At 40.8% G+C, this 24,937-nt stretch overlaps 1 protein-coding gene across 2 annotated transcripts in view; it reads left to right on the top strand.

The window, feature by feature from the left end:
- The window catches only part of LOC133510613 (ephrin type-B receptor 1-B), a 167,775-nt gene that overhangs the window by 66,969 nt on the left and 75,869 nt on the right, over window positions 1–24,937 (top strand). For both annotated transcript variants that reach the window (XM_061838708.1, XM_061838707.1), the window contains exon 3: window positions 5,376–6,057. In XM_061838708.1, coding sequence (XP_061694692.1) covers window positions 5,376–6,057 — 682 coding nt within the window. The remainder of the gene's footprint in view (window positions 1–5,375; window positions 6,058–24,937) is intronic.

The raw sequence follows: 24,937 nt of genomic DNA on the forward strand, positions 1-24,937 counted from the left end.
AAAAGAGAGAGAGGACAAATAATGCACATTTGTTTCTCTCCATGCTAGCAGAGCACTTCTAGACTTGGGAAAGATCATATAGGTTGCTGAAAGTCAATGTGCAGAGCCATACTGTTTTTAATTCTGCAGCAGTGTAGCGGTCATGTATTATTAATTAACTCCTGATACATGAAATATGGTATTAGGTATAGATGGACAGGACTCCACCATTTTTATTCAGGGGCAGGGAAACAGTCACATATATACTCAAAGTAAATACATATATACATTTTGTCTGGATCTGCATCTATTTTTTATAACAAAAGTTGGTTTGGGTGCTGCATTTGAATGCCGATGACATCCGAAAACTCAAATCAAACATTTCTTCAAATGAAGCCCGCAAATACTGCCTTCTTTTTTTCCTTTTATGCAACTATCCTTCATGCACTAACATCAGGTCATACTGTATGCTGTAGTTAGAACAGTATTTATGTACGGTATTTCATATATCTTGCTCTCATGCTTGGCAGAAGCAAGGTTAAACTATTAATAGAGAAGTTATCTTACACGGAGAGAAAGAATCGCAGGTGTTCGTGGTCATATACATCCAAGCTTTGTATTCGCTGTCATAAGGATGTAATCCATTTTGACGGGGTCTGTCATGACAAAGAGAACATCTTTCTCTCATTGCAGCTGAAATGTAATCTAGTATGCTAAAGGGAAAACAGCCACTGGTACAATAACATTAGGAACATTAAGATAACTGCAGGCAATTTCTTTTCATCAGACCTGGTTCAACTTCTGTCTGATACAATGAAGTAAAGTATTTGAACACCCTGCTACATTGCAAGTTCTGCCACTTAGAAATCATGGAGAGGTCTGAAATTTTCATCGTAGGTGTGTGTCCAGTGTGAGAGAGATAGTCTAAAAAGAAAAATCCAGAAATCATAATGTATGAGTTTTTAAATGATTTATTTGTGTGATACAGCTGCAAATAAGTATTTGAACACCTGAGAAAACCAATGTTAATATTTGGTACAGTTGCCTTTGTTTGCAATTAAAGAGGTCAAACGTTTCCTGTAATTGTTCACCAGGTTTGCACACACTGCAGGAGGGATTTTGGCTGACTCCTCCACACAGATCTTCTATAGATCAGACGAGTTTCTGGGCTGTCACTGAGAAACATGGAGTTACAACTCCCTCCAAAGATTTTCCATTGGGTTTAGGTCTGGAGACTGGCTAGGCCATGCCAGAACCTTGATATGCTTCTTACGAAGCCACCCTTTGGTTTTCCTGGCCGTGTACTCCTGGTCATTGTCATGTTGAAAGACCCAGCCACGACCCATGATGCTTCCGCCCCCATGCTTCACAGTAGGGATGGTGTTCTTGGGATGGAACTCATCATTCGTCTTCCTCCAAACATGGTTAGTGGAATTATGACCACAAAGTTCCATTTTGTTCTCATCTGACCACAAAACCTTCTCCCATGACTCCTCTGTATCATCCAAATGGTCATTGGCAAACTTAAGACGGGCCTTGACATGTGCTGGTTTAAGCAGGGGAACCTTCCATGCCATGATGAGTGTGTAATGGCTATACCAAGTATAAATTTGAGCGAGGACTAAGTAATCGCACCATCAGTAAAGTAACAGGTGATGGCACATCATCTTTTCACATTTTGATTACGCAATTGACTTAAAAGTTCATGGAAGATGGAAAAAAGGAACAGTGGTAAACACTAGAGTCATACAGACATGATGCTGCTGTGTTAATATTTCTTTTTACAGCTTTGGGCAGGCCAAGTAATTCATCTGCGCAAGTGTGGATCCTGGTCATCAGAATAATCAAACATTTTCCACCTGCAGACACAAATGTGGCGTGTAGTCACAAGATCAGCAGCGAGCAAATCGTTGTTAATCTCTCAAATTATAAAACAACACGTCCTTTGTGCTTAAGCACGACCAGAAAACCAGCAGACGGATACGAACCTATGAAACTTGAGAAAAAACTCCCACGCAAAGTTTGAACTTGCTTTGGAAATAATAACAAATATTTTATTCGCATCTGTTGACACAATGGGGACACCAAATATCCGTCTCGTTCATTATTTCATGGCCCAATGAGTTCCTGGACAGAATTGAGATGGGCATTATCACAGACGCCTCAGGTTCCTCTCCGCCGTGAAAGATGGTGGTCATTTGGCTAGACGAGAGCCGGTGAGGACCCCCTCCTCGACTGGAGCAGACGGGCGCAGAGGAGCCCGGGGGCCGGCTATATTAATGAACAGGCAGTGCTGAAAGGGACAGGTTCCTGTAACTCTGATGAATGGTTATTACAGTGCGAGTATGGTGTGTGGTGGGCTAGGGAGGGATCGGGGGCAGGGGAGTTGCTTGAGAGCAACATTGGCTTAGAGGTAGTAGCACTTGGGAAGCGGGGGGGGGATCTTAATTTGCACCTCAGATTTCGGTAAACTCGTTTATCACGCCAGCAGTGTCACTCGTTTGCCCCCTCCCTCTCTCTTCGTGGCTCTTCATGGTTTTCTTTGGCTGGATTTTCATTGCAGGGCGAAGTGCCCGATTCTCATTTTAATGAAGTGCCTGAATTTTTCTAGTAAGAAACCATTGTCAGATTTTTTTTTTTTTTTTTTTTTGTGTGTGTAATAAATCCCAAGTCAGCTACAAGAGCTGCGGATGGCCACAGTGGTTGAACTATTTAACCCTCTCTGGGCAAAATAAAATTTTGCAGAGAGAAAAATCTGATACTTTCAGAAAATAAAACTCTGGATTTGTTGCAAATTTGCAACCCCTGCCCAGAAAGGGTTCACAGCCAGTCAATTGTACACTCTCATTTGCTGACACCCACGTCACTCACCAAGCCTGGACTTCCCTTTTAAATCTGCAGACCTTCAAAATCACAGATAGCTCTGTAGATGAAGTAGATTTTTTTTTTTTTAAATTAACCTAAGGTGTGTTGTTTGGGTAAAATTCCCTGAAAGGTGTTGCGTCAGGAAGGGCATCCGGTGTAAAAATTGTGCCAAACAAATATGAGCCTTCATCTGAGATGACGCGGTGTGGCGACCCCTAACGGGAAAAGCCGAAAGAAACTTACTTTTTGTGTTGTTTGGGTAAATGTGTTTTGGCAAATACCCAAATCATATACTATTTGATTACATCCTATTGTGTGTGTTTATATTGCCACAAACCCTATCCTTATTGGTCCACATCAGAGTAAAATGATCCTTTGTAACTCTGTTGCACATTTCTTATTTTATTTACCAATGCCATTCTTGCCATTTCACAACATCTTTCGGGGCATTTAAGCTTCTCAGTCCTTTCAAATGTTGTGATTTTATGTGTCCTGTTTGGCAAAATTTGATGGACAATGAGGTTTAACTAGTCTCAGTTAGTCAGTCAGAGTCCATTGGGGCAGGCTTAACGGTCGGAGCTTCAAAGGTCACAAGGAGGAAGCACCAGGAGATGTACAGTAGACACAAGAAAGGCGCACAAATTGACTGGAGGGCCACTGGCTTCACTGCAGACCTCATTAACGCCTTTGAATTATTTTTTGGTTGTGGGCCAGATTAATTTCTTTTTCCTTAAAAAAAATGTATTCTTTGCCAGAGCTAAACATTATTATCCCGGATCTCCAGAAAACAGATTTTTCAACCATCTCTAGTCACCTTTTAAAACCATTACCACCTTCTATATTCCAAATGACATTCCAATTAGAAGCAGTCTCGGAGTTTGACCTTAAAGCATTCTTTTCACGCTGCTGTACGTTTTTTTTTTTTTTTTTTTTAAACCAAGCAGCCCTTTTTAGTCGAGCGATTTGTCTCATTCATTTGCAATGATTCTAAATGTTAATGGCACATTTTCATCATGATTTGGTGCACTCAGCGGATACCTCCCAAGGGGGCCGCTGTTGCTCGTCCAACAAGCTTTCTGGGTCACACCTGCAAGGAAAAGGCCTACATTGAGCTTTCCTTCTGTCTGCATGCAAATGTCTTCTTTGCTGCCATGTAGTCTGTCTATTTGTAATTCAGTAGAGCCTAATTTTGCATTTGTTATGCGCCATCTTGTATAATGCAACACCTGAGCGTCCAGCACCTTTCACCGTTGTAGTTATAGAGCAGCACATCCAAAGATCCTCGGTTTGCTAATATACTTTGGCTTTTTTATTTTTTTACATACATGATCTGCTTTTCAAAAACTGGCAACAGGAGGCACTGTGACACCCTAGTGGTAATTTTTGCCAACCTGAAGCCTGCTGTAATTCAAGTTAAAAAGGCACATTAACAACAATGACCAACTGGGGAAAACACTGGCACAGACTCATAATAAATTGAAGTTTCTTGATAATATTGGACTTGAGTAAGATGTTCGAACAACAAGAAACAATGTAAGGAGATAATGGGAGACATTTCAAAGTTGTAAAAATATGACAGACTGTGTTTTATAGCTATCAGGGGGTTAGTTATGTTTCTATACCTTTATAGTTATATGGTTTATGGATCATTTGATGGATAATGGTTGTGGTCCTTTTTGAGTGTGGCAGCAAACAAGCTGATCTGTAAGCACCCTGCAGCGTCTTTACTAATACTCGACCTCAGTGGTTCTCAAGGTGTGGTACTAGTACACATTCTAGTGCTATGCGAAAGAATCACTGCCACAGAGCATTTAATAAATATTAGAAGTCTTGCTGCATGAACTGATGAAGCCTGTTAGGGTTGGAGAGGCGAAACTTCTTTTAAGACAAGCAGAACAGGCCAGTTGCGATTGATTGGATGCCCTGAGAATGAAATTACCTCAATTAATGGCAGTATTCAAAGGCAGTTCAGTTGTATTTAACTTTTCAGTACATTTGCCTCTAATCTTTAATGTTAGTTTTTCAACTTCTATTTGGATGCAATTTATTTTAAAAATTTATACACGTTTGAATTGAAATTATTACATTAATATTAAATATTCTTTTTAGTATTAAAACATCTCTGCCTCTTTTTAGAAAAATGCTTGGGCCCAACTATGTTCCTGTTTTTCAATGTTGGTCACGATTGTGGTACTTGGAGACCTTGGAACGTGGTGTAAAAAGTTTGAGAAACATTGCTCATCCTGACCAAATAAATATTAAATCAATTTTAGCCCCGTGGGCTGTTTTTACAATTTCATATTCTTGATCCGATCCTAAAATGAAATTCTTAAAAAAAAAAAAATCATAATTTTAATTTTTTGTTAGATCAAAAAATAAACTGCAAAATAATCAATTAACTTTTTCTTTTGGAGATTTTTGATTGCTGTGTCAAAATGGAAAGAACGAATGATGTGATGAAACATTTGCAACACCAATTTTCCACTTGACAGTGACCACTTTGTATTTTTTAAATGTTTTTCTTTCCTTAGTGGGAGGAGGTGAGTGGCTACGATGAGAACCTGAACACCATCAGGACGTACCAGGTGTGTAACGTCTTTGAGTCAAGTCAGAACAACTGGCTCCTCACGACCTTCATCGATCGGAGAGGGGCACAGCGCATCTACGTGGAGATCCGCTTCACCGTGCGCGACTGCAGCTCCATCCCCAATGTCCCCGGCTCCTGCAAGGAGACGTTCAACCTTTACTACTACGAATCTGACGCAGTCATTGCCACGAAGGGAACTGCTTTCTGGATGGAGGCACCCTACCTGAAGGTGGACACCATAGCTGCTGACGAGAGCTTCTCGCAGGTGGACTTCGGCGGCCGCCTCATGAAGGTCAACACGGAAGTCCGCAGCTTTGGCCCGCTTTCCAAAAACGGCTTCTACTTGGCCTTCCAGGATTACGGGGCCTGCATGTCTTTACTGTCGGTCAGGGTGTTTTATAAGAAATGCCCCAGCGTGGTCCAGAACTTTGCAGTCTTTCCAGAAACGATGACTGGGGCCGAAAGCACCTCCCTGGTTATTGCCAGGGGGATTTGCATTTCAAACTCTGAGGAAGTGGACGTTCCCATAAAGCTCTACTGTAACGGGGATGGGGAGTGGATGGTTCCAATCGGCAGCTGCACTTGCAAGGCAGGCTTTGAACCAGACAATGGAAATGTCTGTCGAGGTAAGTAATATTTACAATTAAATATATTGAAATGGAAATGGAACAGGGTTCAAACCCTGGCCTGCATTTGTGGAGTTTGTATGTTCTCCCCGTCCATGCGTGAGTTATCTCGAGGCACTCCGGTTTCCTCCCACACTGCCCCCCCGGTTTCCTCCCACACTGCCCCCCACCCCAAAAAAATGCATCCATTGGAGACTCTAAATTGCCCCTTGTGAGTGTGAGTGTTTGTCTTCATGTGCCGTGTGATTGGCTGGCAACCAGTTCAGGGTGTACCCAGCCTCCTGCCCGATGACAGCTGGGATTGACTCCAGCACTCCTGCGACCCTTGTGAGGATAAGCAGCTCAGAAAATGGATGGCTGGATCGTAAAATGTCAAAAGTTAAAGGAATAATATGAGGGTCTGTTGAGTTTTTAACAGTTGAAATGAAATTTGAGTATAGCGTCAACGGGAACACGTTAACCCACGACGAGCAATAATGAAAGGTACAATTTAAATGGAAGGAGTCAGTCTAAATCCAACGTCATGGCTCTAATAAGTCCTTGACTAGTTCTCCAGAGGCGATGTCATACAGTATATCGCACACAGGTAACATTTGCCTCATGTAACTTGCTCCCCAAAGATGACATTTTGATTAGTTTCACAGCGAAGGGATAATCCAATATCGGACACAGAGAGAGAAATAAGAACCCCCTTTGGCTTCTTTTCTTCGGATCAGGGGGGCGCAATGCATTGATCGCAAAGGGAGTTTTGGTATATCGCATGGAAAGAAAAAGAAATTCTGACGTGTCACTTCACACGTGCACATCGAGTAGCGTTCTAGCAAGTTGGCGAGTTGTCTCTTGCTTTTTTCACAACCGTTGCGGCGACAATACACTCTTGCGCATGCGTTCTCTGCGTTCTTCCCCATAAGTAAGACCGCAGGAGGTTGGTTGCTTGAAAAGTAGCTCTTGTGGCAAAAAAGTTTGGGCACCCCTACTTCAGATCATCCATGTACTGTACATCAGAACAAATCAGTTCCCTCCAGACACACACCAGGTTTTTGTTCTATTTCAGGCAAGCATGTAAACGAAGCGCTGGCGTACCCCGTATCGCTGATTTTCTTCTTCTTCAGATAAAAGAAACCTCTATTGATTGTGTTTCACATGTTCATCTTTGTACGAAGCGCCACACTGCTTCCTTGTTGATGTTCACCTCGGGCGTACTCGAAAGTCACATTAGCATTGATTCTTAATCTGCAGTCAACGCCGTCCATCTGTGCAGCCTCCGTTACAGATGGTGGCACTTTTTTTGATTTTTACCTCATTGTGATGTGAGGAAGCATCAAATTGCGAGGCTTGGATAAAACCCAGCACCGTGGACATAAGGTTGAGGCTGTGTCTTTTTAGTTTGAAAGTTTCTATGCTGTCTCCCACTTTGTCACTTTTCCCTGAATGCTCCATATTGCTGTCCTCCTACATTCACATAAACATGAAGAAAAATATTTGCTGAAGACGCCTAGTGGAAGGAGTAGCTCGAGGCGCCTCACGGTATGACGTATGTGGGTTGCCCTGCCTCCGGCACTTGGCTGTGAAGTTCCGATAAGATTGATTGAGTCCACAGCTGCTCTGATCAATAAACAGATATGAAATGTGCCGCATATCTTCAAAGCGCAGTTTGCATGAAAGGATCCACTGCAAACATTCAAATACATACAGTACACAGTTCCTTGATTAAAATGAAATGACTTTGCAATTGAAAGCAAGAACATTTGTCTTTATGCCACTGCATTTTAATTATTTCATTTGGTTTGACGTAATTTCAGGGATGACATTTTTGTCAAGAGTAGGGAGTTTTTCTGTTGACACTGATGAACCAATTGAAGTTAATTTTAGTGAACGCACCGCCAAGAAATGATTTTGCAAGATTTCCCTGCTGAGCGACTGAGTCAACATTCTCGGTGTAATCACGTCTCAGAGAAAGATCCTTCAAGTGCCGAATACCGCTATATAAATGTAATAAATGGGCAAAAAAAAGTACAAAAAACATCCGCTTAGATAATGCTGATGCCCACTAATTGTTGATGATCAATATTTTTATAATTTTGTTTCCAATCCGGAGTGGTTTGAGAAATGTAATATTATGGTTAATTGTAATCCTTGCCAATTTTCAGCTTTGATCATATCAGATACATGTCATATATCGGGTGCTTTTGTTTTAGTGAAACAATATTTTGCCCCATTTTAAGGGACCCTGATAATGAAACCTACTAGGGAACAATTGGAGTATATTTTTTTCTTTATGCAGTGTTTATGGTCTTGGTCTCCAGTTTTGTGGCCATCGAGAACATACATATATGCCTCATAAATCCTTAATTTGAACTCAAAATCTGTTTAGTCCCTCCAGCACCAAAACATATTAAAATGCATCATGGATTATCACTATATTGACGCCCATATACATTATACAAAAGGAGACATTACAGCAGCAACCTTTATCACTACAAACGTACATTAAAAAAAGCCCTTTGACAAGAATCTGAAAGCCGGTGTCAATAAAACCAATCCAAAATTATATACATAGAGTACTGTATCTATAACTATGGAATTAAGGTTCATCACACGTGACCTCATAAAGCTGTCTTAATAGGACTTTTTTTTCTTTTATATTGCAAACTCCCATTGACTGTTACCTTCTCTTTTCCTGTTTAGTTTCATTTTAACTTTATAATCATCACGGTTAAAGAGAGAATTCCCGTGTCAACATTCCAGACCAATATTTCCCTTTTCTACCACCTATGTTCCACTCCCCTTGATATGCAGCACAGTAATAGGCAAGTGAGATGTTTTAGTGGGAAGCTCGTTCTGGCACCACGGTAAACACCACAAGTGCACATACTGTGTGCAGTGTATGCAGTCGCCCTGAAGGCCCGGCAATGAAAACTGTCATCTTACAGAAAGATGGATCAACACTATATTTTTTTCCACTAATACCCACAATCCCCTTGCAGCCTTTCGTTCCGTTGCTACACCAGGTAGACATCCTGCTGTGTTAAGTTTCACTTTGTTCTGTTGGTATATTGCTTCCTCAATTGGAACGTGGCACTGTGGTGACTATGTGGGTGGAAGATAGGCTGCTTGCCCATAGGTTGACCTCTATTTCTCTTCTCCTCTCCTTTATTTATGTCCTTGTGTCGTTGTTTTTTTTTCCTCAATGGTGAGGTTAAGGAATAGCTGGTTGCAAGCTTTGCTGCTAACTTATTTTTACACATGTATGTAAAAGTGAGTTACAAGAAGCATATTTGATATGGGAATCATCTTTGTGGTATACTTTTATCAGCATTGGAATAAAGTGGGATGCTTTGATTTTGACACCTTAGGATTTCCTTATGAACTTGTATGTGGGTCTATTCGTTTGTTTTGGGGAAACTATGGCCTGAGAAATTGTCATAAGAGGCCTACTTTTATGGTAGTGTAGGTGTCACAGAACATATTATGTTCGATTGTACTAAAAATAAGCACAGCAGTCAGCTGTAATAGCCACCGTTTGCCCACCCAGCTAGGGCTCAGTGGTCTTACTACAAAACTGAAGAATCAGTGGCAGATGTCCACTCATGAGACATTCTGTCACGTGAAAGGCAAATATTGTGTACTTCAAAAAACGCTACTCTGTTTTTGCTTGTTTAATTTATGATTGAGTTTTTCTTAATTAACAATATGTTGTATTGTATGTACTGTGTCGTACTTTTTATGTGCGAGACACAGTGGCTAATTGCACTTTGAGTAATCTATATGTTTTAATTAGTGGCAGGTATCATGGCGTGTGCACGTGTCGATGTGTGCGCGTCCCACTGTGAGTCAGGCAGAGAGACCATGTTGTGTTTGTTGCTCAGTAACGACGATGCCAGCGTGCCATCCTCATTACCAGCTCCCCCAGTTCTCACACAAACCAATTTGGGCAGCCCACCCACTCCTTCTCTTTCTCACATTGTCCCTTTTGGCGATGTAAGCAATCTGCTAAATATTTGATAACTTTGCTGGTAAATCGACTGGGGCCGCAGCCAAAAAGTCGTTTGCGTGTGCGTGTCTTGGATGTTGATGGTGCGTGTGTACCCGTCTTCTATGTTGTTGTGGTTGGCTAGTCCAGTTCTCAAACTGGGTTTTCCAGACCATTGGGAGCCACAAAGCATAACTTAGGAGTATCAAAAATGATTATTTACCATTACTTTTAAAAAAAGTGCTTATCTAAATATGGCAACCATCACATCAATAAAAGAAACATAAATTGTGAATTTCTTCGATGGTTTAATTTTGACTTAATGCCATAATAGTAACGTATTTGTAAAATACACGTTCATGGTTAACTTCAACAGAATCTAATAATATTTTCATAGTTACATGACTGCTATGGATTAGTAAGCAGAACTTTAACCTTATAAATGCACTCCATTTTTCCATTTTAAATCTCATTTTCATACACCATATACCTCCCCAATATTTATTTTACACTTCTCGGTTATATTTTTGTGAAAACACATTGAATAGACACAAACTGCCACATTTTCCATCATATTATTTTTAAATGATGTCTCAGTTAATCCATCCATCAAACCATCCATGATCTAATACTTTATTCCAGAATATATATTTATTTACTTTATCAATTCTTCACTCCAGCAGTGTTACGGTCCTACAGAGCGATGGGAATACACTCTCATATTTCCTCTACCCGTTAGGCTCCAGCGGTCTTTTGATGTGCTGGGGCATTAATATTACAAATATTCAAATAACTTTATTTAACATTCTGCCAGCTGACAGCGGCAGCAGGAGATTCACAGCCCATTGAGCAAGTGGGCTTCTCTGGGCTAAGTGCCGATTCATCATGGCTGCCTTACTTCTATCTAATGGTTGCCATCATGGACCAAGAGCACACATGCACACTCGTATAAACACATGGTGGGTTTTACGCTAAAAATGAAAAACCAAAAAGATTAGCGCTCGCCGTCTGATATTCCAGAACATTAATCACAATATTAACCCCCCGGCTAACAACTCCGATATATACTCCTTGGGGCTTCACTGTCATGGGCAGAAACACAGGCTCATTCATCAGCATTAGAGTGATGAGCAGATTTCAATAGAATAAGATGATAATGATTTCAAATCATACCTAAAATAGCCTTTATACAAGTGTTTTATTAATGTGCTAAGGTTTGGCTTTCTCGAGCGAGGCCGTGATTACTTATTAATATGCCCTTCCTATTTGTAAGGAGCCTGGCAGAGGCGGCCTGCAAAGTCCCACTGAACTATTAGAGCCAATTCCAGCCCAATTGGCCTTGTCAACTTCACTGAGTTGACTTTGCACAGAAGCATCCTGTGTTCCCACCGACACAGCAACCGAGTCACCTTGGAGGCGGCCAATTATGTTGGTGCCCGACTCCTCCTCAGCATATGTTAACCACTGAATTACCTATCAGTAAAGAGTCAAGGGTAAAATTTCAAGTTTACGCTCTTTTGTCTTGTGTTCGGTCTCTTAACACCCCCTTGTTCGGGCTGCTTCAGAAAAAGAGACAAATCAAAACGCAAGCTGAAATGAGGTCTTATGAGCCAAGCAATGATCTTACACAATATGCAGATGCCTCGGTCCTTGGCAGCAGTTGGAAATCCAAAGTTTTGACACCTTGAAAAATACAACCTGAGGGGTATTTGACTTATCTGTTAAGTTTCCAATCTGAGCTGAGGTGTTTGGCCTCTCCTGAGGAGTTGCAATGCACCCTAGATGAATTCTGAAACACCGTTTCCTCTGAATTCATCCATCCATCCATCCATCCATCCATCCCCAGTTAAATTTTAATATGAAACAGATAAAATTACAGTGTATTTAACAAAACAACATAACTCGTGAAAGTCTGCTATCTCGAGGCTAACACACACTTCCAAACACTGCTGCAGTGTGTATATATAATATATATATATATTATATATATATATATATATATTATAAACCTTAGACAAACAACATAACAATGCTCATGGGAATATCATTTTTCTCCTCTGCGAAAAACAGCACTTGGTCTCCTTTGTGAAACTCTTCTTCATTCATTTTATACATATACTGGTTAGGAGTGCAATAGAGACTGAAGTAGAGACTGAAGTACAAAGTACAATACTGTAGAGCACAGGTGTCAAACTCAAGGCCCGGGGGCCAAATCCGGCCCTCCACATGATTTTATGTGGCCCGTGAGGGTGACTTATTAGTGCCAACTTCCATGATTTTTGTTCAAATCTGTCCAAAAAAATTTAAATCATCATATTATAAATGTTAACATTGAAATATTGCGACAGTTGGAAAAACCCATTACCCTTGATTTCTGATTCCAAAACTAGTTCGTAAATTTCATGTGTAAATATGATGAGGGGATAAAAGGTTTATGTTTTCAGTCATAACGGCCCTCTGAAGGAAACCGTATAGACAATATGGCCCACAGCAAAAATTAGTTTGACACCCCTACTGCAGAGTGTAGGGGTGTGAAAAATAATTGTCTAACGTGGCTAAGTCGACCACAAAAATTCGTCTTGAAGAAGCAATAAAAATATGAATAAAAACAAATATTACTTGGTACAGACCAAAACAGTAGAGCATGATTCAACAGAACACTGGCATGTTTACATAAACTGGTAGTGCTGGCAGTAGCTTGCTAGGTGATCAAACGTTTTGTTGCCTGGTTGTGAGCCGTATCGTATCAAAAATATGTAAACATCGTTCAAGCAATCCGTGAATGAACTTCCTCTTCTGAACATCGGGGATGACCACCACACGCTTTTCTGTATTTTATTATTTTGCCCCCCACGATAAATTTACGACCTATTGTTGTTGTCGCCACCTTGGTAACAAGTGTATCCAGTAGCGTTTGATTTAACAAGATGAAACCTTTTTTTCTCGTGTTCTCCCATAGCTTCTCATAGGTGTTGCGCTTCAGTGACTGCGAAGGTCGTGACTGACAACATTCTCATTCTCGTCAAACCCCTTATTGACCCTGCGCCTCACTTAGTGCTTTCCCCATTAATTTGCCGCCTTTTCCTGTACAAAAGAGCAGAGAGGGGAAGACTTCTGGTTTCCATGGCTGTCTATCGTTTGAATAGGGGGATGGCAGAAAGCACTGGTGAAAGAGCGTGACCCAAACAAAGATTTCTTTGAATGGTGGGCCCAAACAGTGTTTGTGCAATGGCCCCAAACACAGATGCGCTGCTCCCAAAGTAATGGAAGCTAGCTGCTAATGATGTGAGGAGAATCTCTGGATTTTTTTTGTCCACAGCATAATAGAAATGGCCACCACATACAGTGCTCTTCGTCACCGCCATGGAGGGACACCCACACGTACACACCAACCGGTACTATTGTCATTGTACCCGATGGTCTTTTTGTGTTTCCTTTCCTTTCCAAACAAATTTGGTGGCTGGAAGACTTTTCAGATTTTTTATTTAATTTTTTTGGTTATAAGTTCTAAGGAAAACTTTTTCATCAATGCTCTTTTTAGACCCTGCTTCTCCAAACCTGCCTCTTTGAGTTTACCCCTTCGTCTCCTTTTTCTACCTCGGGTGCCCTCCTTGCCTCTCCTCCCCTGCCTTTGTGTGAGGGCTTCTGGGTGACACAGGGGACGCTGTGACACACAAAAGACCCCTCACACTCGGCAGATGGTCGCAACTCTGCTTAATTTGGCGATGTCGCCCTCATATCCGAATAACAAAAGCCCACTTCAACGACGGGCTTTGCGTCACCCTCTCACCTCAAACCTGACCTCCATCAATCAAGTCGGTGCCTTTGTGCTCTCCGGTTATGATTGCATAATTAAGGACGCGACAAAGATATGATCAAAAATGCCACAAGGAAGGGTCTGCTTCTATCTGTGTCTTGTCTTTACAAAGTAAAGATCAATAACAGCGACAGTATTATATTTTTCTTCCACCAAATGTTATCCTTCACTAGTAAAACCATTTTCTATGCCCGGAATGAAACATGTTAACATTTGAGATCACTTTAGCCTGCATCAAAATTAGTTATGCACACTATTGTTAAAAGTAACTAGTAGTAGCTGGCAGTATTTGCAACTCAAGACCCACAAATATACCCAAAAATGTTCACTCTTAAGACCCAAGGCAGAAATCTTATTCCTTTCCAGCACCTAAACATTTTAAAATGGATCATTTTCTGATACAGTAGTGACATACACATGATTAGGAACACAGGAAACATTACAGCACCGTGCTTTGACAACTGGTGTGCAAGTTTAGTACGATTCGAAGGAGGTCACATTTCAAGTCGTAGGAAATTGTCTCCAACCTCACTTGAAGGTAAGCAGGACAGAGATGAATGTGGGCACCTCAAGGTTGTGTTGTTTAACTCCTGGATTGAGGATCTAATTAGAATTGAATTGCAATTACAGTCTGGCCAATACCCTTTTTGTCACATTCGCCGAGCTAAATGTAATCAGACCTCAACAGAGTCAGAGAGTGATAGGATGTCGAAACGAGCTCTGATCTACCTCTAAATGTTCTGTTCTTCCAGGAAGCAAATGAGAAACAAAAGGGGAGGTTAACACCAAATGTCCAGTCAGATTCACAACATTGTATATGCATGGACAAAAAAAGTCTTCAGTCAATCAGAGGTTGTGCTTAATGTTTGAAAACCAGACAAGGCACACATTTCCCGTGAGAAAAATCTCATGTAACCACCTGTCAAAAAATGCCACAAAAAATGTTAAAAATATTGGCCACTGAAACACTGTAAAGAGGATTCTGTCTCCATTTACTCATTAATGTAAAATGCAGTCCGGTTTCATGTAAAATAAATCTCATATGCTTGCAGGAATTGATGAAAATCACACCAAAATTTCAAAGTATTTTAACTTATTAAGTGAAATTGGATTGCTTCTCATCACACCATGGTTGGGAATAACTAGACTAGAATCCTGAATCTTAATTTTCCATATACAATTAAGCTCGCTACTTAATTGGAACAGTTTGGGAAAGATCCTTTTCTCCTCCTGGTGAACAAAGCAACGTCCCTTAGGCCAGTGGCTTTGAACCAGAACAGAATTTGTGAACATGACTTTTTTTTTCCGCTAATGTCCAACATCCGTGACCTCTGACCTCACAAAAGGTCTGTGTGATAAATAGACCAAAAACAAAAAAAAAAACCAACACAGATGTGCTTCAAAATCTTGAAGAAAGTCTTATTGGAAGTTGTTTTCACTTGACCAGGAGTACCAAAACTTGTGTCCATTATTAGTATTAATTTCAGAATGACTAAAAAAAAAATGGATTTCGTACAGATTTAGTAATTGCCATTTTCTTTTTGGTATTGCTTATTGATCTGAATCTTTATCAATCCTCATCAGCTTTCAATGCAGAATATAATGCTTTTTCCACTGTTTTGCGATGAGAGTAAAATAGTTTTTGTCATGAGCAAGGCTGGGCCACGACCAAGAGGGGCGTGGCCAGGCCTCCGCTCCAAGCGGTTTTATCTCTGACACCTGTTGCCGGTCACAGCTGTGTCACATGAGGCACTGTGATTAGACAATGTGTTTAAGTTGGAGTTTTGTCACTGGCAAATCCCAGTGAACATCATGACCTCGTCTTGGAGTCCCGCATCTCGGTGAGCCCGTGCACCGTTGGTTCATGACAGTTTTTGTCAGTGAGCGCTATTAGATACATTGTGAATGAGTACTGCAGGTAATTTGAAATCAGTCACATTTTCCCAAAAGTGATTCAATGAAAGATGGGCCTCCGTGTGTTGTTTGCCGGTTTCAAAGCTAAAAGTACAATTTAATGGTTACTGTGAAAATTCATCTGTGAGTACGTTTTGCTCTGTCAGGAAGCCTTCGAGATACTCGTGTGCACTTACGGTTGCAATTGAGTGGGTACTGATGACAATTCCACTTGACGGGCAGACTAAATTTGCTCAACGACCTGAGCAATGAGCAAACTCGATCAAATGAATTTTGAGTCATACAACACAAAAGTAACCCAAACACAATCAATTCAAGCTGAGTATATACAGCATATCTGATTACATAAGCTAATCATGCCCGATATGCTTCCCTCTACACTTGAAGCGAATCATATTGCAGTGCAACTTTAATTGATTACTGTATGAGTCGCCATGATTAACATTGCATGCTTTGAGAATGACACGTCTGCCATCTGCTTCACGATACTGTGCATTTTACCAAACCAAATCGGCTCTAACTGGGGATATCATATCATTCACAACCTCAGAAGCTTTGACAACCCCCGCAATCTTCATCTTGCTTTTTGTGCAAATGCAATTGTGTGTTTTCACCAAGTGCTAATGTGGTTTCAGTGCAGAATAATCCCCCAAGAAATGTCAGTTTGTGAGCGACAGACCTCAAACTGCAATCTAGTCGACATATCTCCATGACAAATTATTGATCTCCCGTTTGTTGATGCTCCTCGTGCCAAGTGGGATGCGACTGTCTGCCTGGTGTCATTTCCTGAATAATTACTGGTGTTCATGCGTGTGTGTGTGCGTGTGTGTGACATGTTCAGGGGGAGTCGCACAAAAAGGACGAAGACAAATAGAGTGACTTAGTAATCCCCCATTTGAGGAATTTGTGTTTTGTGCTACATTTGTTGACAGAGTTCCCAAACTGCCCTGGGGCTGCGGTGTTTTCTAACACATCAGCATTAACATAAGCAGACTTCATAGGTATTATTTCCCAGAGTATTTGCACGCATTGTGTTTTTGTGTGAGCGTGTGAACACTCACAAAGAAGACCTTACTTCAATGGGAGTGTTTTGTTGCTCAGTTTCTCATTTTCCAGCATGAGTTTTTTTTTTTTTTTCCAGTTTGTGCTGGGCACGCATAAGACCAAGGGATCAACCTTAATTAAGTTTAATGTCCAAATACGATACTGACAGCTAATCAAACTGTGATCTGATCCCTCCTTGCTCTCCTCACTAATTAAATCCGATACCAAAGAGGCAAACTCACTTTAGAAGCTTAAATGAAGTGAAGCCCAATTTGAATTTAACATAATTGTGCAATATATCCTAGCCAATTAAACCTGAGCTCAAGTATTTTGTTTTTACAAGCTCGGACATCATCAAAAAGGAGGAATTGATCAACATTCTGTCAGGTTTAAATGAAAGTGTAGTTTTTTCCTCCTGAAAATTTAAATTGTGTCCAGTATTGGATAGCGAGAGAACGCTATATTGTTTGTAATATATGTAATATCACCAATGCATTTCATCCCAGTATCGTATTTCTTTTAAGGCAGATGTTAAAATAAATCCATTTGACTATGGAAAGGGGAACTTAAGTTGCTCTGAAGCCTGATGACTTGAAATGTACCCTGACTGTGATTTGCATCTACTATACAGAAAACAAATATATACAGTTGCATAATAGTTAGAAATAGTGTATAGGCACTACATATACACAATAGTCTGAAATGTTGTGATATTATCTTGAGGAACTTTAACACACAACCCAAATTACAGAATTGTAAAGTGTTGATAGACGTAACAGTCCATCAAATTGATAGGTAAGCATTGGGGGGGGGGGAATATATATATATATATATATATATATATATATATATATTTATATTTTATTACATATTTTTTTACAGCTGAGGTGAAATGTGTAAAAAGTTATTTTGTGACAGAAGGAGCTACTAATTGGGGTAAATACCCTACTAAATTTGGTTGACTGATGTCTAAATCAACTAATATATTTCATGTTTCAGCTGTTTTCACAGATTCAAAATATTTTCCTTTGTTATAATCGAACTACAGTGAATCCCTCTTATTAGTGAGTGATGAGAAATGTATGCAAGTATCCGTAGATAACATTCTCATAAAATATGATACATATTGAAGTGTTCTTTTTAGTCAGTTGTTGGTCTATTATTACTCTGCAGGTCTTGTTATTAAAAAGGTTTAAGAAAAGCTGATAAGGTTGGCTAGGGGAAATATTGTCACACCTTAATACTGTGTATGCCAACCTTTATTATGCCAAGGCATGGTTTGGAATCACTGTCTTAAAGGTCTACTCAAAAACCTGAAGACTTGAAAGTGAGATTTTGAAAAACCTGGTAGACAATTTAGATTTTTTTTTTCAGTCGTTGCGTTCATTACAAACAGCTCCAGTCCGAAATGGCTGATATTATCTTAATGGGGGTGGCAAGTGTTACTGTATGACTATAGGGCTGGTCTGCATCTGCACAATGGTGTGCCTTCCGAAAAGAATCATATCTGATTATGTAGAGTGTGAATGGAGGCAAAAGCTGACAAACAAATGGATTTGCTGCGTCTAGAATGTTCTCTGGGGGAAGCCGCATGCACGGCGATACAGCTTTTGTGTCAGCGCCAACGCGAGGCATAATAAGACCCTTTGGGGAATGAAGCCAACGCTGAGCGATAGGGACACCAAAGCACACATGCTCATACACTCAATTTCACAATCTTTCCATAACTCTCTCTCTTTTTAACCTTCATATTTTCTTTGTAAAATGACCTTTACATTCCTGCTTGCAATGTTTGGCCTCGACTCCCATCTGCTATCATGCCCAACTCCCTCAATCGCATCCCATCTTCTTTTTTTTCCCCTCCAATTTGTTTTCTTTCTGGTCCTGTGTGCAACTAGGAGAGCAGTCACAGAAGGAGTGGCACAATAGATGTCTTAACCAAATATATGTTGAGCTGGTGCAGTCAATGGGACTTTTACCCCACTAATGCTATTTGAATAGGGCCAGAGAAATGCCTCTGTGAGCAGTTTGGGCGAGGGGCCCACTCAGTGGCTCTTATGACCCTCAACCACGCCGCCGTTCCGGGCCGCACGGTTCCTCATCTCTACAAACTCTTAATCTGAATTGGTAGCCCCCGATTGTGGAAATGATTTGAGAGAGGGGGCCTTAGTGGGACAAAAGGGCACCTCCTTATTCAGGATGGGGGCCTCTTAGCCCCGTTCCTTCCTTCCTTATTCAATGGAGAAAGGCCCTTGTTGTATGGAGAGGGAATGCGATTGGGTGGTGAGCCCATGTCATACTTAACACAGCGTCCGCTGGTGCACACATTTGACAAAGAGAAGGATGAAAACAGAGAAGGAGGTTCTTTTTCTCAGCATTTGGAAACTTGGTATCCCAAACAAATCAAAGCACACCGCAACAAATGTGATTACTCTTTTTGGTTTCACAAATGCCGCACAAGGCTCGCTGCTGTAAGATAATGAACACATCATGGAAGTAAAATTCACAACTTCAATTGACCAAACTTAAACGTGGACCCCACTGGGCCTTGATTTAGCAACGGCCCACAAAATGGGGCAAACTGGTGAAAAACAGTATAATGCTACATTAAAGAAAATAAGTATTTGAACACCCTGCTATCTTGCAACTTCTCCCACTTAGAAATCATGGAGGGTTCTGAAATGTTCATCATAGGTGTATGTCCATTGTGAGAGAGATAATCTAAAAAGAAAAATCCAGAAATCATAATGTATGATTTTTTTTTTAATTATTTATTTGTGTGATACAGCTGCAAATAAGACGGGTTTCTGGGTCGTTGCTGAGAAACATGGAATTTCAGCTCCCTCCAAAGATTTTCTATTGGGTTTAGGTCTGGAAACTGGCTAGGCCACGCCAGAACCTTGATATGCTTCTTATGGAGCCACTCCTTGGTTTTCCTGGCTGTGTGCTATGGGTCATTGTCATGTTGAAAGACCCAGCCACGATTTATCTTCAATGCTCTGACTGAGGGAAAGAGGTTTTTCCCCAAAATATATTATATTATGTATATCTCCACCTTTCAGTCCTATGTCGTACTCAGTCTTTGCATGTTTACAGCAATTATCTTCCAACATATAGAAATGAATCTCTAGAAGAATTTTTTGGGGTTTTATTTTATTTTTAAAATAATACTTTCATGCAAATACATGATTTCTTCTCACTTATCCACTAGTATCCACATGATGTGAACCTGTTTGTGCGAACGCTCATCCATTGGCATGCGATAATGGTTCAAACCAAACTGAGACATGCCTTGTTAACTCGGTAGTGTTTCTGGCTAGATTTTAACACTTTGTTAGTCCATCCGAGGGGGTGAAACCCCACATTTCTTTCCGACACTGTTTCTATCCCTTCTCGTTCACTCTCCTTGCTCACTGTCCCGGAACGTCTAAATCCAGTGTGAAAGCAATTGGCTCTCAGATCTAATCAATAACAGGCCAAGGCAGCAAGCCAGGGGGAACATCTCTGGCCTGTGCTCAGCTACAATCCATTTAAAACCATTGATTCAGTGATTGAAATACAAAGAGCAGATGCATTGGACCGGACAGGTGGTTTAGTGTTTTTGGTGCGCGAACGTGTTATATATCGCCCACTTGTGTGTGTGTGCGCGCATGCACTGCAATTTGTCTTTGTGTGGAAAGGTGTTTGTGTGTGTATAGATGGTATGATTTATTTCCAAGCCATCTATAGTAAAGTGGGTATGGCATTTAATCTGGGAGCTCTGTGGTGGTGCCAATGGCGGGGGGGTGGAAAAATCAGTGCTAATCCAATCTGTCCTACCCTGAGAGTGTGTGCCAGAGTACTCTTTGTGTGTACAGTGTTTGTGTACATTCTGAAAGCATGTTCAATTAAGGGATATCCACTTTTACTAGGTACATCTGATTAATCTGGAGATCAATTAAAAAAAAGTGCCTTTTCGAGTAAAATCATGTTCAATTTTGATTGACAGAGACTCAAGTAACGAATTAAACAATTGCATTTGTGTGAAACTGCACTGCATCATACTGCAGTTTCAGAGCTTTTTTAGGTATATTTTCCAGGGAAATAATGCGAGTATTGTACCACAGACACAAAGACAGCATGTGATGCAATGTAGAGACAAGATGCATGGCGCAGAAACAGTAGATTTACTGTATGAATGAATTACGGTGCACATGTCCTCATTGTGTACATATTTAGCCGTATCACGCTTACACTGAGAATTCATTAGTAAAGAAATACAACATCGAGTCTGACGCATTATTGGTCTACGTTCCTGCCGGCTATAGTTGAGCAGACACTAGCCTTTGTGTCGCTGAATGTCAAAATCCTGTTGGCATTAATGTTGTGACAGCTTCACACTTCTCTTGTCGTCTGTGAAAAGTCATTTGTTCAGTATGATGGCTGCGGGCCTCGATTTCATGACTGAGAAAGAAGAAATGTCTCTTTTACATCTCGCCCTGAACACACACACATTGGCGTAGTCACACACACACCAAGGCGTATTCACACACATATACTGCCTTGTAAAACCTCTCCTTTCATGGCTTTATGCCATTTGTACAGTTAATCCGTGTTCCCAGGAGGACATATTAAGTTGTTCTTCCCAATTCTCAGCTGGACAAGGTGTTAATGTCTTTCAAAAAGTCCACAATGTCATAAAGCCTAATGAGAAGAGCTGACAGTGTGACACACACACACACACACACCACACACACACACACAACACACACACACACACACATACAGGCTGTGCCCAGAGAGCATTTTAAAATAGACACAAACTTGGCACCGTAATGAAAAAAAAAGGGGAATTAAATAATGATATTGATGTAATTAAATAAATTAACATCTTAAATATCACTTTGGAATCAGTGACTTGGACCACAGACAATGGGAATGAACACATAGTGCAATTTTAAACTCTTATTTGAGATGAAATTTTACACTTAACCCTTAATGCTTGAAGGTCATGGACATCCCTGGAACAATCCACTAAGAAAGTTAATTCCTAGCAGTGCGGTGGTAGTGGTAGTAGTAGTAGTAGTAGTAGTATGAGTCCTTTTCCTTTTGGCCTTCGAGTATTTGTCTAAACCCTCCATTTGTCCATCATTCCATCCATCTATGTTCAACAACAATGTGTCTCACCAGTCCAGGGGAACATGAGGATGTAGAAATGTGTCTCATTGGATTTCTTTTTTGAGACGCTATGCATCCATCCATCCATTTTCTGAGCCACTTTTCCTCACAAGGGTCTTGGGAGTACTGGAACCAATCACACCTGTCATCAGGCAGGAGGCAAGGTACACCCTGAACCGGTTGCCAGCCAATTGCATGGCACATGGAGACAAACAACAGACAGACTCACAAACACACCTAGGGACAATTTAGAATCTCCAATTAATGCATGTTTTTGAGATGTGGGAGGAAACCGGAGTGTCCGGAGAAAATTCATGCAGGGACACGGAGAACATATAAACTCCACACAACCAGGGCCAGGATTTGAACCCCGGTCCTCAGCACTGTGAGGCCAATGCTCTACAGCTGCTCCACCATCCCGCCAGACACACATGCAATCACACAAAACAAATGTATCATTGCGAGTGTCATAGCTCCGGGCATATTGACTGAAACTGCCAGATAAGGTCAGTTCTGTCCAGATTTGGACAGGTTGGGTAGCGGTAGATGGACAAACACACACATGCACACACACACGCAGTACTCATATCTAAATGTTACGGCGTGTCTGTTTTTCTGGAGGAGGATAGAGCTTTCTGATAAGGTTATGAAGAGGTCGTTCTGATGTAAAATATAAGATGAATATAGATGAGCCGCGCTTTCCGCTAACCTTTGGATGGCTTCGTGTTCCAGGTGCGTTGCATGCCAACCATTGAGGTTGCTCTGCTGTGTCACGAGATGGAACAGAATTTTTCATGACCACAGCTGTCTTCTTTCAGTGCAATTGATATATGTTATCTGGGAAAAAAAATCAAAGATGATTCCAGTGGGCAGGCCCTTGGAACATGAAAGGTCTGAAGGGCGCAGTTAAACTATATTTTTAAGAAAAGATGTAAATTAAAAAGATCTGTAGAATTCGATTTCAATTAGACTTTTTGGAACAATGAATTATGAAAACCAAGGTTTTGCTGTATCAAAAAAGGTTTTTTTTTTCGTTGACACGACAAACAATTCTAAACCTCACCTGTACAGTATTCAAGTCTTTTTTGTTAAATGGTGGCTATTTTAGCCCTCACATGCGTCCATCCATCAACTTTGGCGCTTATCCTCACAAGGGTGGCGGGGAGTGCTGGAGCATATCCCAGCTGTCAACGGGCAGGAGGCGGGGTACACCCTGAACTGGTTGCAAGCTAATCATAGGGCACAAGGAGCCAGACAACAGTCGTACTCACAATCACACCCAGGGGCAATTTAGAGTGTCCAATTAATGTTGCATGTTTTTGGAATGTGGGAGGAAACCATTTATCAGTGTTGATTGTATAACTTAACTTGGGTCTGATTTTGCTCCCTTCTTGTTAGTAAATTAGTGGGCAATTTGAGTGGTCATAAATTTTTTTTTTTACTTAACTCTTTTGCCGCTTTCTTTTTAAATGTCATTGTTGCTGAGTAGTTTTAAAGAGCATGTAAGCCTTGCATTCCATGAGATGAAACAGCAGGCAGGTGCCATAGATTAAGTATCAGTTCTCAAACTGGAGATGCGTTTGTACTACTGTTGTTATTGACAGCTAACTGAGCTCACCGTTTTGTTTGTTAATGTCTTATTGGATTGAAATCAGGCAGATGTAGGAGTCCGTCTTTCCTGTCATTTACCTGCAAATCTGCTGCTACCAACCACGCCTGACCAACAACACCCCCCACCACAAACCCTAAATAACCCAACACTACGCCCCACCACATTTTGTTTCATTGCGCCACCTGATTCAGACGCCAACAAGTGGATTATCGGATGTAGACGTGTCACTGGGGTTTTGTGGGCTGATGGAGAACGTCTCCGGTGGTAACACACTCTGGGATGAATGGAGGCAAGAATAAGCAGTGCTCAGCTGTGTGATCACGCCATGGGTGCTTGTGTTTGCCAGGATATTTTCGTGTAAACAGTGAATTACATACGCTCAATTAGGAATCAAATTACGGCTGGTAAACAGTGAAGGGACTTTTGTTTCCCGGTGTGTGTCACTGTTCTCTGCTCATGTTCAGTTGTGTTTAATTGCCCATTCTCCTCCTTCACAGGGCTCATTAGCAGGTGTTCATCCAAGAGTCAAGGGGCCCTTGAATTTTAGGATACATTGTTAGCTTAAGTCATTTTTAAGATTTACAGGTTCTATAACTATTCCCACGCCATTTTAATGATTGCTGGTGGTTTGTTAACACATGTGCGTTTGCAGAATTCTATTTTTAATTACATACTACAGTAAATGTTTGAAAAGACATCATCTAGTATGTACTTATCAAAATGCCACTTTCTAAGTCTACATGTCAACACTAAGCATAAATATCAGTGGCTGGGGAATTTCATAACTTCCCATATAAGTTTACCCAATTGTTAAGACACACTCCTATTGTTCTTCAGTCAAAGCCATGTTGTCAAGTAGTATAAGTAGCTTTTACAATCTTGATTTCTAGCTTTAAGTTATTTTTTTTCCAATACATTGTAGATATTAAAAAAATTGGGAGGTACATTCCTTGCATATTGATAGTGTTCCACGTGTACAACTTAACCAGGCACACAAGTACATTGCAAATGACTGAGACCTCTGTCAGGTCATACTGACAATTTAAAACATTTTTTCCCCTAACTATCCTCTTAAGCTGTTTGGGGTTGAACTCTTTCCCGGTTCTCAATTGTCATCAGTTTGATACAGAAGGACTTTGGGGCCCTGACCTCAACTCTAGCAAACACCTGCAGAATAAAGTTGAGTCATTTTGGCATCTGATCAAAACTGTGTGAATCACAATTACTGGGCCAAGAAATTAAATTTGGTCCTAACTTCTCAATTGACTAGTTTTAACCATCGTCAAATGTCTTGCTTGTCCCTATTTTCCCTTGCTCGAAAGCGGGTGATAGCGCTGCTCGGTGCCCTGTCAGGTTGTAATTA

The sequence above is a fragment of the Syngnathoides biaculeatus genome, chromosome 13 (genome assembly GCF_019802595.1).
Source record: "Syngnathoides biaculeatus isolate LvHL_M chromosome 13, ASM1980259v1, whole genome shotgun sequence".
NCBI classification, from domain to species: Eukaryota; Metazoa; Chordata; class Actinopteri; order Syngnathiformes; family Syngnathidae; genus Syngnathoides; species Syngnathoides biaculeatus.